Source organism: Pseudophryne corroboree, chromosome 7 (assembly GCF_028390025.1).
Source record: "Pseudophryne corroboree isolate aPseCor3 chromosome 7, aPseCor3.hap2, whole genome shotgun sequence".
Taxonomy (NCBI): Eukaryota; Metazoa; Chordata; class Amphibia; order Anura; family Myobatrachidae; genus Pseudophryne; species Pseudophryne corroboree.
In genome coordinates, this window is record NC_086450.1 from 95,193,017 (window position 1) to 95,215,817 (window position 22,801).

Genomic DNA, 22,801 nt, shown 5'->3' on the forward strand with positions numbered 1-22,801 from the left:
GACTGCGATTGTAACCTGCAGCTTTCACATGAGACATTGAAAGTCATGCATATTGGGGGTAATTCTGGGTTGATTGCAGCAGCAAGTTTGTTAGCAATTGGGCAAAACCAGGGGGGTAATTCTGAGTTGATCGCAGCAGCAAGTTTGTTAGCAATTGGGCAAAACCAGGGGGGTAATTCTGAGTTGATCGCAGCAGCAAGTTTGTTAGCAATTGGGCAAAACCATGTGCACTGCAGTGGGGGGAGATATAACATGTGTAGAGAGAGTTAGATTTGGGTGCGTTATTTTGTTTCTGTGCAGGGTAAATACTGGCTGCTTTATTTTTACACTGCAATTTAGATTTCAGTTTGAATACACCCTACCCAAATATAACTCTCTCTGCACATGTTATATTTGTCCCCCCTGCAGTGCACATGGTTTTGCCCAACTGCTAACAAATTTTCTGCTGCGATCAACTCAGAATTAGGCCCATTGTCCTGTAAAGCTGGCTACACATGGACAGTATCAGCTAAAGAGTCTGACATCACAGTGTGTCCCCCCCCCCCACAAGAAATGCAAAGCCTGGCAATAATCAGAGCACAATTCAAAGATTATTGCTGTGTATGTTGGATAATGTTTTAGAAGATATGTGTTATAGCCTTAGGTCCGTATGTAGTGATATATACCATTACCTACCATAATAATAGGCTCCCCATGTGGTCTGGCTATAGTCAGATCTAGTCCAATAACTTGGATCAAAACTACTAAACAACTTTAATGGCGCTTTCAAAATGTTCTCTTAATAATTCATATTGTGAAATGAATCTCATTGTTATGATTGTAGCTAGGCATAGTAGCACAGTAAGTAACTTCTCCATTATTATTACAGCCTGATATAAACAAATCCATCAGTCAGTTCATAACATTTGCACATACAAGTGTCAATGAAGTCAGCGTAAAATATCAGCAGAACGAGAAGCATTACAACTACGTGACTCCAAAGAGCTTCCTGGAGCTTATTAAATTGTACTGGAATCTCCTGGAGAAGAAGAGAAATGAGCTGGTTCAGAAAATGGAAAGACTGGAAAATGGATTACAGAAGCTGCAAACGACAGCCTTCCAGGTGACACTGGCGTAGCAGCCACCCCGTGTGTATTATCTGCACACTGTACTATGAGTATATGAGGATAGAAATATTACTAATGTGGCGCAAATTTATACAACCAGAAAGAGGCGATATTACTGGTGTGACATAGAAAGAGGCAATAATAGTCCTTACACAAAAAAAATGGTATTTGTGAGTCCCCAATTCTTTATATCTGTGTCCTTTTCCACTCTTGCATTCCATCCAAGGAAATTCTTATCTCTGATCAAGAAAAAGGATCATAGGGGGATATCCTGTTAGGCCCGGTAAAACATCAGGTGTGAAAAACGTATGTTTTTTTGTGATTTTTCCCGATGTTTCACCGATTTTTGTTTTACAGGCTATCCAGATTGATCGCCTGTAAAAAAAAAATGACCTTTCTCCCGATAACACACAGGTTCAGTGAATCCTGTGTGTTTTTCGATAGAAACAGCCCCGTTTTCACACGGAAACGGGGCTGATTCTGAGGATTTGGTTTCACCTGCCTGAGGCAGGCGAAACAAAATCCCAGATGACCGGGACAACCTGAAGCGTCCCACGCCCTTTGCAGAAGCAGCAGGCTGGGACTGCAGGCATCCAGGAATCCAGGAAGCTGTCCTCGGGGCAGTGACCCCCGGTAGAGAAGCCGGGGAAGCGCTGTGACCGCATCCCCCTTCTCCTCCGCCCCCTGCAGTGGTAGATGACGGGGGAGCAGCCTTGTGACCGAGGGAGCCGGAGGAGCAGCACTGCACCGGGAGCTGTCAGGAGTTGGCACCCCGTGCAGCTTCAGTTAATCCCCAGTAAGCCACTGCTCGTGCTGCCTTATAAGAGGTAATAGGATAGCCCCCGGTGGGACAATTAGCCCTGGTAAATTACCAGGGCTAATTGGATATCCCCCATAGTGCAATATTTTCACACAGAAGAAGGATTTATTTACATAGAACACTCACAATAAAATGAAAAGCAAGTGACGATTACTGGGACTTTGCTGGTATCTTGCTGGTGACATCGTCTACCTTGGTTTTGGAAGTGTCCGGGACTTTCAGCTTTTTCCTGACCCCATTACACCTGGGAGGGTAACTAGTGACCCATGATGTAAGCATTATATCCCTATCCACCGATGTGTGGTTGCATGCTTTTAATTTTCGTTAAAAGCAACAGGAGGGGAGTTGCCTCCTGCAAGCTTGTGTGATCCACTGCTGCGTCTGAAGATGCAGGTCACATGCATGAACATCATCCACCTAAGTAACCCTCAGTTTACACAGAATGGCTGGGCTGTACGCACTGCTGGAGCCAGGAAATCTGCGTCTGAAGATGCAGACCCTGGCCTTGCCACTCCCACAAAACAGAGGTGGCATGTCCCCATTTTTGGGAACTCTGTCCAGCTCCACCCACTCCCTGCCCCCAAATGCTGCAGCCTGTCAATCAGGATGCCGCTCAGGGTACACTGTGTGCGACCACGCAGGACCCGTTCTGCACGTGCACAGAAAGGGTCCAAGTCATGCACAGGTGCCACACCATTGGAGATGTTTGTAAACCATCGAGTTTACAAACATCTCTGAATCATAGGGGTAAATTTACTAAGATGGGAGTTCTATTTAAGATGGGATGTTGCCCATAGCAACCAATCAGATTCCAGGTATTATCTTCTAGAAGGTGCAAGATAAATGAGAAGTAGAATCTGATTGGTTGCAGTGGGCAACTTCCCATCTTATATAGAACTTCCATCTTAGAAAATTTACCCCATAGTCTGTCCACTTTAGCAACCAATGCATACAAACATAACTGGAATTACAATATTTTTATACCATTTTATACCCACTCATATAAAGAACTGTCTTTTCTAAAAGAAAAAAAAATCATTGCCTGGAATAATTTCATGTTTCATTCAATGTGCATTATATATATTTTTTGGAACCAATTATATGTTGTCTATTGATATTGCAATACAATGTTAGTTAACCGCTGTAGGTATATTTGCAGATTTATTTTACTTTTAAAGAATTGTCACAATAAAAGAATGACACTACTGAAATCATTAGGAAAAAGTCTATCATTTGTACTGCCTCCAAGCCAGTATTTTGCTAAATACAGAAACATAATTAGACAACCTCTAGAGGAACAAAGTAATTATACATGTGTATGATGAAGCCTGGGGCCACGTTTATTGTTTAAGCAAATTGATCGTAATATGATTGAAAATATTGTTTTAAAACTTAATTAACCAAGTCTCTGTTGTAATGATGCAGGTTGAAGATCTGAAGTCTAAACTTGCCATCCAGGAGGTAGAACTTCACCAGCGGAACAGAGACACAGAAGCCCTTATAGATAAAATCAGGCAGGAAACCGATAAACTAAACCAGGAGAAATCAGTGGCAGATGCAGAGGAACGCAAGGTACAATATAAAGAGAATCCAGGACAATATATACTTTATAAGCCTTAATTCAATTTTAATTATTTATCAGAATATGGGAATATCGCAATGTGTGTGCATGGGCTTTTGGGAAAGATGACACTGTGGGGGAGATGTACTAAGTCTTGAAAAGTGATACATTTCACGGAGATAAAGTACCAGCCAATCAGTCCCTAACTGCCACGCTACAGGCTGCATTTGAAAAATGACAGGAGTCAATTGGTTGGCACTTTATCACCGTGCATTTTATCACTTTTCAAAGCTTAGTACATCTGGCCCTGTGCCTGAAGTTGATTGGTCTCAAAGGACGGTCTCAGGCCGTTACACACCTAAACGATATCGGAACAATTTGTCATATTGGACCGCCAAATTGGGAGTATCGTTTAGTGTGTACGCACGATTGCGCGCTCCCGCGGGTCCCATGCGATATTTGCTGGTTGCACAGTTATCATATGCGACCTTGTGCAGTTCAATGAAGGACAGAATGAGTGACCACTCAGTCATTTATTAAATTGCTCAGTGTGTACCGGCAATCTCCGAAGGTCCGGGACGTGGTGTGTACCCGGCCTAAGGAGAAGTCAGAGCAGGGTGGACCTACCTAGCCCCGCTGACACCCAAGGCAGCATCTTCCTGCCCATTACTCACCCCTGTTGCTTACCTTAACAAACAGGAGGTGAGAGTAGTATTCTCGCCTCCTGTTACTGGAAGTAACTGACTATGTGGGCATTTAAAACACTGGATGAGTAACATTACATGATGTCATTTAATCTGTTTTTTAGGCAGCTCTTACTTATTGGCATCCTAAGTAAGAACCTAGGTCTGCCTCATAGTAGTATGGACCCTACGTCAGGCTAGAGAAGGATGAACTGTGAAAATATGAGTACATTGACCATGAGGAGGAAAGATATTATGTGCTCCATATGGGCAGATGCAGACTGGGAACAAAAAGCGGCCCTGGAAAAATTTGTACTAGTGGCCCCACATGGGCAGCACCAGAGGTTTAAGGTCTAGCCATGGGCCATGGCAGCAGCACCCTCCCCCCAAGACTTTCCAGATAGTGGGCATGTCCAGCATCAAGGGGGAAGTTAAAAGGAAATAAAATTAAATATTATGAGCACATTATATGATACACCTTCAGAATTTAGGAAACTATATCATTCTTTAGAAAGATATATTTTCTTGCTTATTACACCAACCGTATCCCAATCACTATTCACTCAATCTTATATGTCAGCCACGCAGGCAGACAGAGCATACACTAGATCATCTGCAATCACAGGCTAAGTGGCAAAGTCATTTTCATATATGCAAATTATTTGTATCTTATTCATTATGTCTATAAAAAGGACCACATGTCCTCAAACAAAACAGGCCCCACGGGTGCGTCGGCCCACCGGGAATCTTCCCTGTGAGCCCTGTGGCCAATCCTCCCCTGCATATGGGTCTATGAGCTAAGGAATATGTTAAGAATATGTACAAAGGAAACAGTCATACCCTGGATTGACATGTCATCAATCACCTCAGTCAAAATGACCAAGAAGAAATTATTGTGGGAAGCATAAAAACATAAATAGTCTAATAATATATAGTAGAAACTGCTGAAAGCGCACTTGCCACCTAGACAGTGTACCTTGGTGATGTCACTGGTTGCTCGAAAATGGAAAGGCTGCAATAGTAGATGCACTTTTGGAGAAAACCATTCAGACAATCTACAGTATGTCGGAAACTGTATTATAAAGATTCACTCAAACCCAGATCATCATACATAGGGGGCTAACATTCATTTTGGAGATGCGGGCAGGGGCAGTCGGGCATGAGTTGTTCTGCAATGTGGGCATTTAGGGCCTGATTCGGGTCGCTTGGAAATGAGATGCAACCGCATTTTTTGAGATCAGGGGCCAGCATGCACGCGCAGGTTCCATCCTGTGCACGCAGTTAATATGCGGGCTGACCGGCAGAGGCGTTCGCGGGCGGCGACCGAGCATTTTCGGGGGGGGGGGGGGGGGGGGCGCGGTATCAGGAAAACAGGCAGCATTTTCGGAGCAGCTGCATGTCATCACACGCAGCCGGTCCGATTGAAAATATGGTGACGGGACTCCTGCACCTGCAAGAGGCAACCATAGTTTCTGCAACCATGCTCTAATTGTGTTGCGATCGCAATTACAGCATGATCGCTGTGGGTGGGCGCTGGGTAGCATGCTGGGCAGCCTTGCCCTGCGATGGGTGGCCCCCAGCATACGATGGAAAGGATTGCAGATTCTGCTAAAAAGCAGAATCTGCAAAACTTACTGAACAAGGTCCATAATGCAGCACCTGAACGACAAGATCCCTGCATTCTGTACTGTGTAGACCATATTTCTCTGCTTGCTTTCCACTGTGCCAACTAGCTACATCGCTATGGTTATAGTGATTTATTATCCACACTGGTATTATTCACGCAAAACAATTGTGTAGCCTATTATATAGCATTGAACTCTTGATTCAATATGCTCAACCAGCTTGGGGGATGTTGAATATTTTGGTGGTTTTGTCTAACAGCTCATATCCCTGGAGATAATTGTTTAATAGAGAAGCTTAGTTAGACATACTTCAAGCGTCCTGTTAAATTGAAGCCTTTAGGGTGTTGTGAATAGTAATCCCTGGAGAGTATCCTCATTTGTAGTGTGAATTGCCAGGAAATCTATCATGAGGAAATTGTTTTTCCTCCTTTAAATGTGTAGCCTGTGGAACCGGAGCTGTCAGCGGACAGTGTGTCATTCATTTATCCCAGCTGAGTGGCGGCTTCAGTGAGTACATCCTAACATTGACTTCTAAACCTTTATAATGATCATCAGTCCTTTACTGAAAACATGCATTTGTGCCTATTGCACCATTCTTCTTCCTTCTCTGATAGATGATATGCTCTGACAAGCGCAGGCCTCTGACCTTAAGCTCAGTATATGTTTGTCTATTGATATGTGTATTGCCTATATTTCCCTACTGTACACCTCTGCAGGATATGGTAGCAATGTACAGAATAAATCTAAATTTACTTTGCCTTTAGTTTTGGATATACTGTATGTATCCCCTCCATTCAAGAACACAGAACAGGTAGGGAGAAGATTGCGTGACTTGTAGCTGGTGATGTCACAGCAATCTGTTATACAATCACTAAATAAAACAGAAGCACATACAAATATGGGCTACTTATGCTACTTCTGTGTTTGGCGCTGGTATGTGTATTGCGCGTGTCCTGCTGTCGGCCTGTACATGCATCAGTGTGGACAGACAGAGTGGGATCCGGATGACGGAGTGGGATATGGAGGATTCCTCTCCCATATAGTCTGTGATATAGTAAAAACTAACTTTCTGAATCAAACATATTTATCTCATAAATAATATAAGCGCTCAGAAAAATGTTAAACATCCCATAATAAATATAAATGCGTAATATAACCAGTAGGAGACAGACCTGAGCTTTTTAGCCGCACATTCTCTCGCCTCACGTTACGGGGCACTATTTACTGCGAGTAGTAGCAGTGAAGACTAAAACATTCAACATTGCAACCGGGGTGGGGACAGCTGAGCTGACGATGAGTTGTCCCAGCAATCCCTATCACTGCTACTTCTGTAGAGGTGAAATTTAGGACGTCCGAGTCTGACTCAACAGCGCTAGTGCACATGCGGGAACGTAACTTCATATATGTGCACAGAGAGCCCCATGTGCAGCGGAGGGAGTCGAATAGGGGTGGAGGGATCCAAACAGATCCCTCTTCTCAACCCAAGACTTTTTCCCATAAGGAGGAGGGCATCTAGAGTGGAACGCAATCACATTCTGAAAATTATGTATATTTGGAGTTTGATGAATTGGGAAAAAAAGGAAATCCCCATATTATTGTATGGGGACAACGTTCCGCTTCGGGGATGACAGGTAAGCTGCTTAATGAATGGAGCCAGTACTTAGGTTTTACAAAACTAGGTGAAAATTAATATTTTCACCTACCTTTTTAAGGCTAATGAATAAGCCCCATAGGCACCTGACTCTTCTAGCAGGCAGCTGATCTCTGGTCCGGTGCTAGGTCCACGCACACAGCAGACTTGGAAGAAGAAGCTGCTGCCACTGGGTATACACAGCAGCTCATTTCCGTCCCTTATGCTGCATGTCGTGGCCGCATATCTAGCAAAATTCTATTATTAATGCTGCTATTGTGATCATGATTTCTGCCGCTGGCCAGCGCCTGCAGGTAACTGCATCCCCGTACCCCCTTACAGTTTACCTATGTTTATTCTACCAGATAAGTTGTCATTCCTGTGTTTTTGGGTTTCTGTATGTATAGGTAGCTGGTCTCCAAGCAGAGATAACCAGCCAACAACAAGAATCTGCAAATGACTTGGCCAAGGCAGAACCCGCTCTCCAAGCAGCAAATGCAGCTCTAAACACCCTAAACCGGGTAAATACCCCCCTTCTAAGCTCTTTATCATTTTTGTTTCATTGTGGCACAGAGGATTTAAGTAACTTGTTCTTCCAATGTCCAGTTAAACCTTACAGAGCTAAGAACATTTCCCAATCCACCAGCTGCTGTAACCAATGTAGCCGCTGCTGTACTTGTTCTTTTATCTCCAAATGGCAAAATACCTAAAGACAGGAGCTGGAAGACTGCAAAAGTGGTAATGAGCAAGGTAAGATCCCTGTGCCCAGGGTGGTACCAACATTCTGTTGTAAAGCAGAAGTAAATAAATCAAATGATATTATGGGGAAGATTTAGCAAAGCTTGGAGAGAGAGAGAAAGTACCAACCAATTAGCTCCTAACTCATTTTTCGAACACAGCCTATAAAATGACAGGAGCGTATTGGGTAGTACTTTATCTCTCTCTACTTTATCTCTCTCCAATCTTTGACACATCTCCCCCTGTGTTTGTAAAAAAAAAAACAAGTAAAACCAACAGTTAACATTGCAAGATCCCACCAGGGCACTCTTCTAAACATGTGTGATGATCTGCAGCCATCTGTTGGGTGGGTGTATTAATGGTTACCAGAGCTGCATTGGTATGTTGCCTGGAACAATGTATTTACATCTAGGCATAATGTTTTAAAATGTGATATACATTTAATGGAAGAGAAATATGCATCTGTCAGTAGTTAAGCACTAGGAGGCAGCAGTATATATAGTATACAGTTGACAGTTCACAAGATTCAAGGCATCATAGTCAAGTCCCCTTTTATTGAAACAAAAAATTCTTTCATTTTACTTAAATGCAAAAGATTAATTCTTTCACTTCCGCTGTGTAACTTTTTTTATGTCATGAAGTAAAGGCCCAGAAACAGGGCAATAATGCAGAGAAGTGTTGACAGGTGAGGTAACTGCACCAAACAACAGCAGGGAATTGTGCCGTTGTCCTTGCACCAGTAAGCAGAGGCGTCACCAGGTGTGGTAATACCCGGTGCACACTCTCCACTATTTACCCCGCGGGCGTCCAAAAATGGGGTGTGGCCTAGCAAAGGAGGTGTGGCCTCACAGGGTTTCAGTTTCTTTACTCCAGGGGTGTGTCCAGCATCCCCAGAAATGCTGGCTACCCCTGGAGACTGGGCTGAGTGCAGTGCCGGCTCCTCATGTGTGACAGGAGCCAAGTGCTGCAAGAGAATATCACACTGCAGCACTCGGCTCCTGTCACTGCAGAAGAGCTGGCACATTGGTGTCTCCCCTTCCGAGGGGGACACCCGGGTGCGGGCCACACCCCCCGCACTTGGCTTGTGACGTCGCTGCCAGTAAGTGTTATCATGTACATGGTGTCTATAATTAAAATTTATCTATTCCAACCAGTCTACAGCAAAAACAGAATGTCGCCAAATTTTTAGTATGTCTTAATGAGGCCATGGGAAGGAAATTCATGGCAAAAATATTAGTTATTCTAAGGACCTAAATCTCCATAAAGTTTCTGGTATGTATCTGCATTTTGGTAAAACAATTTCACCAGTAACGCACATTCTCGTAAATTTAGTGTCATATTGAATTTAAGACAAAATGAGAACGAAAAAGGTTGTGAGGATGTTGTTTACTGCAAATAGTAATAAGAGGAATGACGCGCTAAAGAAAATTTGCATATCTGATACGTTACAAGTGGCATTTTTTTTTTTACTTTTAATTTTTTGCCCTGAATTTCCTTCCCATGGCCTCATTAAGATGTACTAAAAATTTGGCAACATTCTGATAAGTAGTTTTTGCTGTAGACTGTTTGGAATAGATTAATTTTAATTACAGACACCCTGGGGTATATTTACTAAAATTCGTATTTTTCCGAATGAGGTTAAAGTTCAATCACGAATGACATCGAAAGTGTAAAATTGCAACTTTTTGAATTTATTACGACTAATTTACTAAGCTGTCGTATTCTGCATTTTCGTATTTACCGATGTCGATGTCATTCGTATTTTTTGGCAGTGTTTTACGGGAGTGAATTGTAAAACACTGCCGACTTTAACACAATGAATCTCGGCCGGATCTGTGAGATCCGTGCTGGGCTTCATTGTGCACCTTTCGTAAAAAATAAAACATTGTTAAAATTTAAAAAAAAATTGCGTGGGATCCCCCCTCCTAAGCAAAACCAGCCTCGGGCTCTTTGAGCCGGTCCTGGATGAAAAAATATGGGGGGAAAAGTGACCGGGGTTCCCCCATATTTAATCAACCAGCACCGGGCTCTGCGCCTGGTCCTGGTTCCAAAAATACGGGGGACAAAAAGCGTAGGGGTCCCCCGTATTTCTGAAACCAGCACCAGGCTCCACTAGCCAGATACATGATGCCACAGCCGGGGGACACTTTTATATTGGTCCCTGCGGCCCTGGCATTACATACCCAACTAGTCACCCCTGGCCGGGGTACCCTGGAGGAGTGGGGACCCCTTCAATCAAGGGGTCCCCCCCCTCCAGCCACCCAAGGGCCAGGGGTGAAGCCCGAGGCTGTCCCCCCCATCCAAGGGCGGCGGATGGGGGGCTGATAGCCTTTTTGACAAAATTTTAATATTGTATTTAGTAGCAGTACTACAAGTCCCAGCAAGCCTCCCCCGCAAGCTGGTACTTGGAGAACCACAAGTACCAGCATGCGGTGGAAAACCGGGCCCGCTGGTACCTGTAGTACTACTACTAAAAAAATACCCCAATAAAAACAGAAGACACACACCTTGAAAGTAAAAGTTTAATTCATACATCCACACCTCCAAACATACATACTTACCTATGTTCACACGAGGGTCGGTCCTCTTCTCCATGTAGAATCCATGGGGTACCTGTTGGAAAAATTATACTCACATAATCCAGTGTAGATCGGTCCTCTTCTGTTCTATTTGTAATCCACGTACTTTGCAAAATAAAAAAAACGGACACCCGACCACAGTGGCGTAACTACTGCCCCCGCAGTCCTCGCGGTGGCTTGGGGGCGAGTGACTGCGGGGGCGCCACTGATTTACAGCAGACTGACATGCGGACGAGCGTCCGCATGTCAGTCTGCAGTCTCCTTCCCTCCGCCGCTTTTTGGAGGGACACGGAGGGCACACAGCGCGCCTCTCTGTGTCCCTCCTGCTGCATCATCTCCGGCGGCCGCGGGTCTAATAGGGGGAAGTGCCGTCCGTGAGCTCTAATTGGCTCACGAACCGGCACTTCCCCCTATTGGACCCGCGGCCGCCGGAGATGATGCAGCAGGAGGGACACAGGAGAGACGAGCTGTGCCCTCCGTGTCCCTCCAAAAAGCGACGGGGGGGGGGGGTAAATATCTGGCACTGGGGGCATATATGGCACGGGGGGGAGGGAGGAATATCTGGCACTGGGGCATTTCTGGCACTGGGGGGAATATCTGGCACTGGGGGCATATCTGGCACTGGGGGGGGGGATATCTGGCACTGGGGCATATATGGCACTGGGGGGGAATATCTGGCACTGGGGGCATATATGGCACTGGGGGGGGGGATATCTGGCACTGGGGGCATATATGGCACGGGGGGCATATATGGCACTGGGGGGAATATCTGGCACTGGGGGCATATATGGCACTGGGGGGGGGATATCTGGCACTGGGGCATATATGGCTCTGGGGGGAATATCTGGCACTGGGGGGGGGATATCTGGCACTGGGGCATATGTGGCACTGGGGGGAATATCTGGCACTGGGGGGGGGATATCTGGCACTGGGGCATATATGGCACTGGGGGGGAATATCTGGCACTGGGGGCATATATGCCACTGGGGGGGAATATCTGGCACTGGGGGCATATATGGCACTGGGGGGGATATCTGGCACTGGGGGCATATATGGCACGGGGGGAATATCTGGCACTGGGGGGGAATATCTGGCACGGGGGGAATATCTGGCACTGGGGGGGAATATCTGGCACTGGGGGCATATATGGCACTGGGGGCATATTTGGCACTGGGGGGGAATATATGGCACTGGGGGCATATGTGGCACTGGGGGGGAATATCTGGCACTGGGGGCATATGTGGCACTGGGGGGGTATATGTGTACCTGGCACATGGGGACGACGACTATATTTGGCACTGGGGCATGTAAGTACCTGGCACCGTGGGGGAATATCTGGCACTGGGGACATATGTGGCACTGGGAGCACAGCCCTAGCAACAAGGACTACCTCCTAGCAACGAGCATGACACCCAGTGCATGAAACACCTGGCAACGAGCATGACACCCAGTGCATGAAACACCTGGCAACGAGCATGACACCCAATGCATGAAACCCCTGGCAACGAGCATGACACCCTGAACATGAAAACCCCTGGCACCGTGCATGGAACCAAGAGCATGAAACCCCTGGCAACGAGCATGACACCCAGTGCATGAAACCCCTGACAACGAGCAGGTAATTGAAAAGTAATTAGAAGCCTTACTGTAGGACTTAATGTGTAATGGGCATTACGGTGTGTGGCATAATGTATCACGGACATTGCGGTGTGTGTCATAATGTGTCACAGGCATTACGGTGTATGGTATACTATATCGCGGGCATTGTGATATGTGGTATAATGTCTCAGGGTCATTGCAGTGTGTGGCATAATGTATCACGGACATTGCGGTGTGTGTCATAATGTGTCAGGCATTACGGTGTGTGGTATACTATATCACGGGCATTGTGGTATGTGGTATAATGTCTCAGGGTCATTGCAGTGTGGCATAATACATAACGGGCATTGCGATGTGTGGCATAGGGTATAACGGGCAGGGCATTGCGGTATGTGTCACAGGCATTACGGTGTATGGTATACTATATCACGGGCATTGTGGTATAATGTCTCAAGGTCATTGCAGTGTGTGGCATAATGTGTCACAGGCATTGTATGTGCTATAATGTATCGGGCATTGCAGTGTGTGGCATAATGTATCACGGACATTGCGGTGTGTGTCATAATGTGTCACAGACATTGTATGTGCTATAATGTATCAGGGGCATTGCAGTGTGTAGCATAATGTATAACGGGCATTGCGATTCCTGTCATAATGTGTCACAGGCATTACGGTGTGTGGCATAATGTGTCACAGACATTACGGTGTGTGGCATAATGTGTCGGGGGCATTACAGTGTGTGCATATTGTGTCGTGCATTATTGTGTGCGGCATAATGTCTAAGGGCCATTGCAGTATGTGGCATGATGTATACTGGGCATTACTATAAGGAGGAAAAATGACAAATAATGTAAGGGGCATGAATCAGGATTATTTTTCTTTCCTGTGGTGGCCAACGTATGGGCGTGCAGGTTGCAAAACTGGGGCATAAGGTAGTCTTTTCCTGCAATGTCACGCCCCTTTATGCAAAACCACGCCCACTCCAACAAAACCACGCCCCTTTTTTGGCGGTACTTGTGGTTCTCCAAGTACCAGCTTGCGGGGAGGCTTGCTGGGACTTGTAGTACTGCTACTAAAAACAATATTCAAATTTTGTCAAAAAGGCTATCAGCCCCCCATCCGCCGCCCTTGGATGGGGGGGACAGCCTCGGGCTTCACCCCTGGCCCTTGGGTGGCTGGAGGGGGGGGACCCCCTGATTGAAGGGGTCCCCACTCCTCCAGGGTACCCCGGCCAGGGGTGACTAGTTGGGTATGTAATGCCAGGGCCGCAGGGACCAATATAAAAGTGTCCCCCGGCTGTGGCATTATGTATCTGGCTAGTGGAGCCTGGTGCTGGTTTCAGAAATACGGGGGACCCCTACGCTTTTTGTCCCCCGTATTTTTGGAACCAGGCGCAGAGCCCGGTGCTGGTTGATTAAATATGGGGGAACCCCGGTCACTTTTTTCCCCATATTTTTTCAACCAGGACCGGCTCAAAGAGCCCGAGGCTGGTTTTGCTTAGGAGGGGGGACCCTACGGATTTTTTTTAAAAAATTTAACACTTTCCCACCCCTTCCCACTGATAAACATGCACGGATCTCATGGATCCGTGCATGCCTATCAGAACACGGTAAAAAAAAGCAGGTCTGTTTTATTTTAGCACTTTTTTACGATTTGTATTTTTTCACAGCAGTGTTGGGCTATTGTCGGCAGTGTTTGTGAATTGCACTTTTTAGTAAATGACCGAGTTCTACCAAATTACAGGCGTATTTGACCGATGGTGTATTCATTCGTATTTTTTTTTCTTGGACTTCCAAAAAAATACGAATGCCCTTATAACTGCCGTGATTTGAGTTTAGTAAATTCCCGAGATGACACTTTGAAGAAAAAACACCATCTCGGACAAAATCGGGACCTTAGTAAATATACCCCCCTGTATTTAATCTATTATGGAATAGACTTCTATCAGTAGGAACTGGAAATCCACCACACGTTTGGAATAATAATTTCCTGGACTTTTGTATGTACAGTATAGTGGTTACAGTATACCGTCAGATCCTCAAGGAGACGTCTCTTCACTTTGGGGTGAATTAAATTAGGAGCGAGCTGGCTTGTCCCACGAGTAACTGCAGCCGTATGTGGCACTTACTTTATCTCCGAAATCAGCAATATTGGGCTGGGTACTAAATTCCATTAGTTCAAGATGAGATGGGGCAAGCTGAATGGCTGTTACCAGCGTTTCCACGCCATTGCAACGCCAATTCGCTGTGCTTACTCATAATTTAATTGACCCTTTATTGTAATCAATGGGGTACCTATTTGAGGGTATACTATGAACTGACAAATGACCTGGGGTAGATTTGATATGGAATTTAGGGCATGGACTAGACTAGAGCCTCATCAAGGGAGGAATTCAATTACTCATAAATTGTGCTACAAAACAGGACTGTATAGCAAAATATTGCCTAATGGTATTATCGGGCAATTCAGTTATGGCCCTTTTATTTTTTTGCACAAAAACAAATCCATTTTTGCTCGAAAAACACGGGATACAGATTTTTTCGCGCCCGTGAAAACGGGTCAATTAACAGGGTATTTTCTCCTGCCTCCAGGCTGGTGAAAAAAATCCTGATGCTGCCAGATAGCGAGGCTAATTGAATAAGCCCCCAGGAATCATTTATTACTGCGGATAATTAAATTCCCCCCTCAAAGCGCCATTGACAAGGTACTTATTTGGGCCCATTCTGCTCTATTGGTCAGAGAACATAAAAAAACATAAAAATCACTTTGTTTAAACAGCGCTCATGAGGATCTATTGGAAAAGATCCTGGGTTGCTTAGTGGTTGATGGCAGTAATGTAGCTATAGCCTATCTTAATAACATGATGTCCATAAGCGCATATTTATGCATGATCCTTCTGTAACACTTATTGGGGGGGGACTCAGTTAGCTGCGATAATGCAGTAATGTACCGCGATCAGACTTTTCGCAGACATCACCAAAAATTACAGTGAAAAGCGGTTTATCATGGGTTTGCGCTCCCTCGATTTGACCCATCTTATTGCAAAAATTGGATTCTTGCGATAATTCTTGCCATCAAAACCAGATAAAAGTGTAGGAGAAAATAGAGACATCTGCCTGTAGCTCCAATAAATCCAAACAAAGATAGGAAAACAGTATAGAAGTCTATTAGTGGTCATCAGCAGCGGCTCCTGCTTACATTTAGTTTGGCGGCTGCGGCTACCCCTGTGCCCGGAGAGGAGAGGAGACAACCAGTCCTCGGGTCCCGGCACCTGCGACAGGTGCCAGAACCGGTGCATGTGCACAAACCCCTAGCTTCAATGAACTGCACCGACTGCAGCCCATAGAAGCCGGATTGGGCTGTGCAAAAGGCAGGGAGTGGCTTCCTACAGTAAGCCAGCTCTCTGCTTATCGCAGCCCAGTCTGCCACTCCCAGAGGAACGAAACACCACCCAATGGGACTGCCTTTTGTGTCTGTGACTGACAAGTAGGAATTCCAATAGGAAGTCACTGCCAGTAACAGTGAAGCCAGTGCAGTCACGGACTGCATCTTGCTTCACTGACACTGAGCTGGGTGGCGGTTGTTACCTGGGGGGACTGTAGTCCCGCAGCTCATATGGAAAAATCCACTGTTGATCATAATTTTCCCATAGATTGTAAGCTTGCGAGCAGGGCCCTCCTACCTCTGTGACTGTTTGTTTTTTTACCCACTTTTGTCTTCTACTTGTGTCCAGTTGTAAAGCGCAATGGAATTTGCTGCGCTATATAAGAAACTGTTAATAATAATTTAAAGATTTTGAGTACTTAAATTGGGTCAAATGGCTGTTATACGCATTTTTTTTAAAAAGTGGAAAAATTATAGAAAGCAAGTGTTTTTCAGCAAAAGTGCTTAAATTAAATTGGGGGTACATAAAAATGGGAATAAGTATATGTTTGGGTTATTTTATGCCACTTTAAAAAAAAAAATAATAAAACTGATTACTCCACCTGCAAGCCTAAAACACTTGTCCCACTCATAAAGTTCCCCAATAAACCTGTCCCATACCTTGTACTCCAATTTCTGTCACTTTGCATTTTTTTACCCCAACAATGACGTCATTCTTGGCCAATGAAAAATTATTAAAAACATCTAGGTGCCTAATTAGTAATTCAAGGGGCTGTCCCAGGGGTTCTGAACCAAATCCCGACATTTGTACCTTAAAATAGGGATTCTCCTCAAGCTTATCACCTGCTCAGAAGTGGTGAAGTGAAATTCGCAGTAAAGCCTATGTAGACTTATTGCCTGTAATTTATTATGAACAATTGAATAGGAACTTAGGCCCTCATTCCGAGTTGTTCGCTCGTTATTTTTCTTTGCATCGGTGCGATTATTCGCAGTGCGCCTGCACCAAGTAAATTTGCTAAAAAGTGTGGTATTTTAGTCACGGCTTAACAAAGAAATTTCTTCGTGCTGGTCATCGGAGTGTGATTGACAGGAAGTGAGTGTTTCTGGGCGGAAACTAGCCGTTTTATGGGTGTGTGCGGAAAAACGCAGCCGTTTCTGGGAAAAACGCGGGAGTGTCTGGAGAAACGGGGGAGTGTCTGGGCGAACGCTGGGTGTGTTTGTGACGTCAAACCAGGAACGAAACTGACTGAACTGATCGCAGATGCCGAGTAAGTGTGGAGCTACTCAGAAACTGCAAAGAGATTTCTAATTGCAATTCTGCTAATCTTGCGTTCGCAATTCTGCTATGCTAAGATTCACTCCCAGTAGGCGGCGGCTTAGCGTGTGCAATGCTGCTAATAGCAGCTAACCAGCGAACAACTCGGAATGAAGGCCTTATTGCGGGTTCCTATCAAATCCCTATCTTTACCACAAGGAAACGGGTTACCGCAGCTAATTGAATTCCCCCTTACTGTTTGAAGAATTCTTAAAAATATTTATGAATACGTTCCAGAAGTAGCTACTATTGTTCATGTCTTGTGTTAACATCGTGTTACTAGTTTATTTTAAAATTGATTTAGGTCTTTAAATAATAACAGCAGCCAATCTAAACAGGGCTTTATATTCTACTTTTAAAAAATGTAGATACATTGGTTATAAGAAATGGGAATTAAAAACTGGGAAATTATTAATATTTGAATGAAGAAGGAATGAGAAAAAGTTGAGCTAGCAGTCTACGGAGGGAAACAGGATGGGGGAAGAAAAGGTTACAATAGCAGTAATACAATGTCTCCTCTGATATTCTATATATAAATGGACATACTTTACCTGCTCACGGTGCCAATTCTTTTGCCCATTGTGATGGATTTAATTAGAAATATATGATCTTATTATGTATACTATATGATTTAAAATGTATTCAATGTGATTATCTGAAATACTACAGAAATGTATTATGGTCACAGCATGTTGAAGGATGTATGAATAATGGCCTACAATGTACTACGTCTCCTAGAAATGTACTCAGAGGAAGGTAGATATGCTACGACATGTGGTTAATGCCGGTGGTAGTGGAAACTGCTTTGTTTGAGTCTTCCCAATTATAAAGAGTGTGACAGCAAGGACACTGCGGCCCAGGGTGACAGGCAACAGTTGCTGCACACCTGTCTCCAGCATTGGAGAATGTCTAGGATGTGAGATGGATCTGTTTATAGAAAAAGAGTGACAGACATTCTAATTCTTAGCTCAGAGGGCACTTGGATCAGACAGGTAACTAACTGAAGATAGCTTTGATTGAAACATTTAGGTCAACGACTATATTTCCGTGTAGTTCAGAATAAAATATTTACATCTTCCAAGATCTCTCTCCTTGATTTTCGTTACTTTTTTGGCGGCAATCACAAAGTGCACCAGCCAAAACAAAACGCAAAATGATAGCTGAAAGAAATAGCGTTGGAAACAGTAAGCCTCTAGTGGTGAGAATTCCTACAAGCGACATTCCTGTTCATATTATTTTTTTAAGCGGTAGCTACTAGAATTACTGTCATTGGTTAGACCAATGGGAGCTGCCATTATGAGGTTTTTAGGTTAGAGGAAAGGACTAAAAAAAAATACGAAACGCTTGGAGTAAAGACATTTCCTGTTGCATTTTAAGCTATTTACAAACAACTGGGAGTCTGAAATTGTGCTAGAAATAAACAAGACTTATTAGCAGATAATGAAGCTTTAAGTCTTGGAAATAACCATTGTATATTAATTAGAAGTCAGGAGCTTATTTCTAAAGATGTGTGCGACTACCGTGTTTTGGTTTTGGCAAAACCACCCTCAAGTGTTTTGGTTCGGATTCGGACTTTGTTTGGATTCAAAATGACAAATATGTATAATAATTCATGCAAATCTACAAATAAATCTATAAAAATATCTGAAATCGTGTAATTTTGCAATCTAAAACCGAACCGTGGGAAGATTCGAACTGAGACTTGGTTCTGTTCGGATCTCCACGGGTGCGGTTCGGATACAGAAGATTTGGGTGGATTAAGACTTCTGCAGAACCGAACTGTACATCTCTACTTATTTAGGATGGATATGACAGAACAGATACAAATAGTGATGGACAATTAATCATCAAATGATCACAGGATTTCCTAAATAAACAGAGCTGCTATGAGAACCAATGAGAACCAATAAAAAAGGCAGACTTTTTACTAGAGACGAGCGGGTTCGGATTTACTTGGATTTACCCGGATCTCCTTATTGGCTCTCGTATGTCACATGTTTTGGTTAGCCAATAAGAAAAATCTGGAAAATATGAACTTGCGTTAATTCTGGCGTTAAGAACCGAGTAAATCCGAACCCGCTCATCTCTACTTTTTACCCAAAGTAACAAAAACATATATGCAGTTCTTACCTGCTAACACAAACTGAAATTGTATATGTGTTTTTTTTAATTCAATCAATTTCTGTTGAAAAAGCTTTAATAGAACGTATAACAGGAATACATTAATTTTACAAAATAAGGTAACATAGTTTGTACAGTATTCAGCACATAGAATCAAATGCACATAAAATTTGAATAATGAAGATGTTGACGGGGGTTGTTAGGGGAAGGGTAAGACAAGGTAGAAAGGGGCAGAGCATAGGTTAGTTGGACGAAATGTACTCACTACAAAAGGAGAAGTACCATTAGCAGAAGGGTACAAACCAAGCCAGTGTTTAGTAAGTACTATGTTAGGTTGCACTCTCAAGTAGGGTTTGTGCCAGGAGTTGGTATATGTGTGTGTATATATAGAGATGAGCGCCTGAAATTTTTCGGGTTTTGTGTTTTGGTTTTGGGTTCGGTTCCGCGGCCGTGTTTTGGGTTCGACCGCGTTTTGGCAAAACCTCACCGAATTTTTTTTGTCGGATTCGGGTGTGTTTTGGATTCGGGTGTTTTTTTTTAAAAACACTAAAAAACAGCTTAAATCATAGAATTTGGGGGTCATTTTGATCCCATATTATTATTAACCTCAAAAACCATAATTTCCACTCATTTTCAGTCTATTCTGAATACCTCACACCTCACAATATTATTTTTAGTCCTAAAATTTGCACCAAGGTCGCTGGATGACTAAGCTAAGCGACACTAGTGGCCGACACAAACACCTGGCCCATCTAGGAGTGGCACTGCAGTGTCACGCAGGATGTCCCTTCCAAAAAACCCTCCCCAATCAGCACATGACGCAAAGAAAAAAAGAGGCGCAATGAGGTAGCTGACTGTGTGAGTAAGATAAGCGACCCTAGTGGCCGACACAAACACCGGGCCCATTTAGGAGTGGCACTGCAGTGTCACGCAGGATGTCCCTTCCAAAAAACCCTCCCCAATCAGCACATGACGCAAAGAAAAAAAGAGGCGCAATGAGGTAGCTGACTGTGTGAGTAAGATTAGCGACCCTAGTGGCCGACACAAACACCGGGCCCATTTAGGAGTGGCACTGCAGTGTCACGCAGGATGTCCCTTCCAAAAAACCCTCCCCAATCAGCACATGACGCAAAGAAAAAAAGAGGCGCAATGAGGTAGCTGACTGTGTGAGTAAGATTAGCGACCCTAGTGGCCGACACAAACACCGGGCCCATTTAGGAGTGGCACTGCAGTGTCACGCAGGATGTCCCTTCCAAAAAACCCTCCCCAAACAGCACATGACGCAAAGAAAAAGAAAAGAAAAAAGAGGTGCAAGATGGAATTGTCATTGGGCCCTCCCACCCACCCTTATGTTGTATAAACAAAACAGGACATGCACACTTTAACCAACCCATCATTTCAGTGACAGGGTCTGCCACACGACTGTGACTGATATGACGGGTTGGTTTGGACCCCCCCCAAAAAAGAAGCAATTAATCTCTCCTTGCACAAACTGGCTCTACAGAGGCAAGATGTCCACCTCATCATCACCCTCCGATATATCACCGTGTACATCCCCCTCCTCACAGATTATCAATTCGTCCCCACTGGAATCCACCATCTCAGCTCCCTGTGTACTTTGTGGAGGCAATTGCTGCTGGTCAATGTCTCCGCGGAGGAATTGATTATAATTCATTTTAATGAACATCATCTTCTCCACATTTTCTGGATGTAACCTCGTACGCCGATTGCTGACAAGGTGAGCGGCGGCACTAAACACTCTTTCGGAGTACACACTTGTGGGAGGGCAACTTAGGTAGAATAAAGCCAGTTTGTGCAATGGCCTCCAAATTGCCTCTTTTTCCTGCCAGTATAAGTATGGACTGTGTGACGTGCCTACTTGGATGCGGTCACTCATATAATCCTCCACCATTCTTTCAATGGTGAGAGAATCATATGCAGTGACAGTAGACGACATGTCCGTAATCGTTGTCAGGTCCTTCAGTCCGGACCAGATGTCAGCATCAGCAGTCGCTCCAGACTGCCCTGCATCACCGCCAGCGGGTGGGCTCGGAATTCTGAGCCTTTTCCTCGCACCCCCAGTTGCGGGAGAATGTGAAGGAGGAGATGTTGACAGGTCGCGTTCCGCTTGACTTGACAATTTTCTCACCAGCAGGTCTTTCAACCCCAGCAGACTTGTGTCTGCCGGAAAGAGAGATCCAAGGTAGGCTTTAAATCTAGGATCGAGCACGGTGGCCAAAATGTAGTGCTCTGATTTCAACAGATTGACCACCCGTGAATCCTTGTTAAGCGAATTAAGGGCTCCATCCACAAGTCCCACATGCCTAGCGGAATCGCTCCGTGTTAGCTCCTCCTTCAATGTCTCCAGCTTCTTCTGCAAAAGCCTGATGAGGGGAATGACCTGACTCAGGCTGGCAGTGTCTGAACTGACTTCACGTGTGGCAAATTCAAAGGGCATCAGAACCTTGCACAACGTTGAAATCATTCTCCACTGCGCTTGAGACAGGTGCATTCCACCTCCTATATCGTGCTCAATTGTATAGGCTTGAATGGCCTTTTGCTGCTCCTCCAACCTCTGAAGCATATAGAGGGTTGAATTCCACCTCGTTACCACTTCTTGCTTCAGATGATGGCAGGGCAGGTTCAGTAGTTTTTGGTGGTGCTCCAGTCTTCTGTACGTGGTGCCTGTACGCCGAAAGTGTCCCGCAATTTTTCTGGCCACCGACAGCATCTCTTGCACGCCCCTGTCGTTTTTTAAATAATTCTGCACCACCAAATTCAAGGTATGTGCAAAACATGGGACGTGCTGGAATTTGCCCATATTTAATGCACACACAATATTGCTGGCGTTGTCCGATGCCACAAATCCACAGGAGAGTCCAATTGGGGTAAGCCATTCCGCGATGATCTTCCTCAGTTGCCGTAAGAGGTTTTCAGCTGTGTGCGTATTCTGGAAACCGGTGATACAAAGCGTAGCCTGCCTAGGAAAGAGTTGGCGTTTGCGAGATGCTGCTACTGGTGCCGCCGCTGCTGTTCTTGCGGCGGGAGTCCATACATCTACCCAGTGGGCTGTCACAGTCATATAGTCCTGACCCTGCCCTGCTCCACTTGTCCACATGTCCGTGGTTAAGTGGACATTGGGTACAGCTGCATTTTTTAGGACACTGGTGACTCTTTTTCTGAGGTCTGTGTAAATTTTCGGTATCGCCTGCCTAGAGAAATGGAACCTAGATGGTATTTGGTACCGGGGACACAGTACCTCCAACAAGTCTCTAGTTGGCTCTGCAGTAATGATGGATACCGGAACCACGGTTCTCACCACCCAGGATGCCAAGGCCTCAGTTATCCGCTTTGCAGTAGGATGACTGCTGTGATATTTCATCTTCCTCGCAAAGGACTGTTGGACAGTCAATTGCTTGGTGGAAGTAGTAAAAGTGGTCTTACGACTTCCCCTCTGGGATGACCATCGACTCCCAGCAGCAACAACAGCAGCGCCAGCAGCAGTAGGCGTTACACGCAAGGATGCATCGGAGGAATCCCAGGCAGGAGAGGACTCGTCAGAATTGCCAGTGACATTGCCTGCAGGACTATTGGCATTCCTGGGGAAGGAGGAAATTGACACTGAGGGAGTTGGTGGGGT

At 44.8% G+C, this 22,801-nt stretch overlaps 1 protein-coding gene across 5 annotated transcripts in view; it reads left to right on the forward strand.

Annotated features, from left to right (window-relative positions):
• LOC134944673 (dynein axonemal heavy chain 11-like) overlaps positions 1-22,801 on the forward strand; it is a 697,358-nt gene that overhangs the window by 442,591 nt on the left and 231,966 nt on the right. For all 5 annotated transcript variants that reach the window (XM_063933444.1, XM_063933440.1, XM_063933442.1 and 2 more), the window contains 4 exons: positions 869-1,102; positions 3,352-3,498; positions 7,833-7,946; positions 8,032-8,175. In XM_063933444.1, coding sequence (XP_063789514.1) covers positions 869-1,102; positions 3,352-3,498; positions 7,833-7,946; positions 8,032-8,175 — 639 coding nt within the window. The remainder of the gene's footprint in view (positions 1-868; positions 1,103-3,351; positions 3,499-7,832; positions 7,947-8,031; positions 8,176-22,801) is intronic.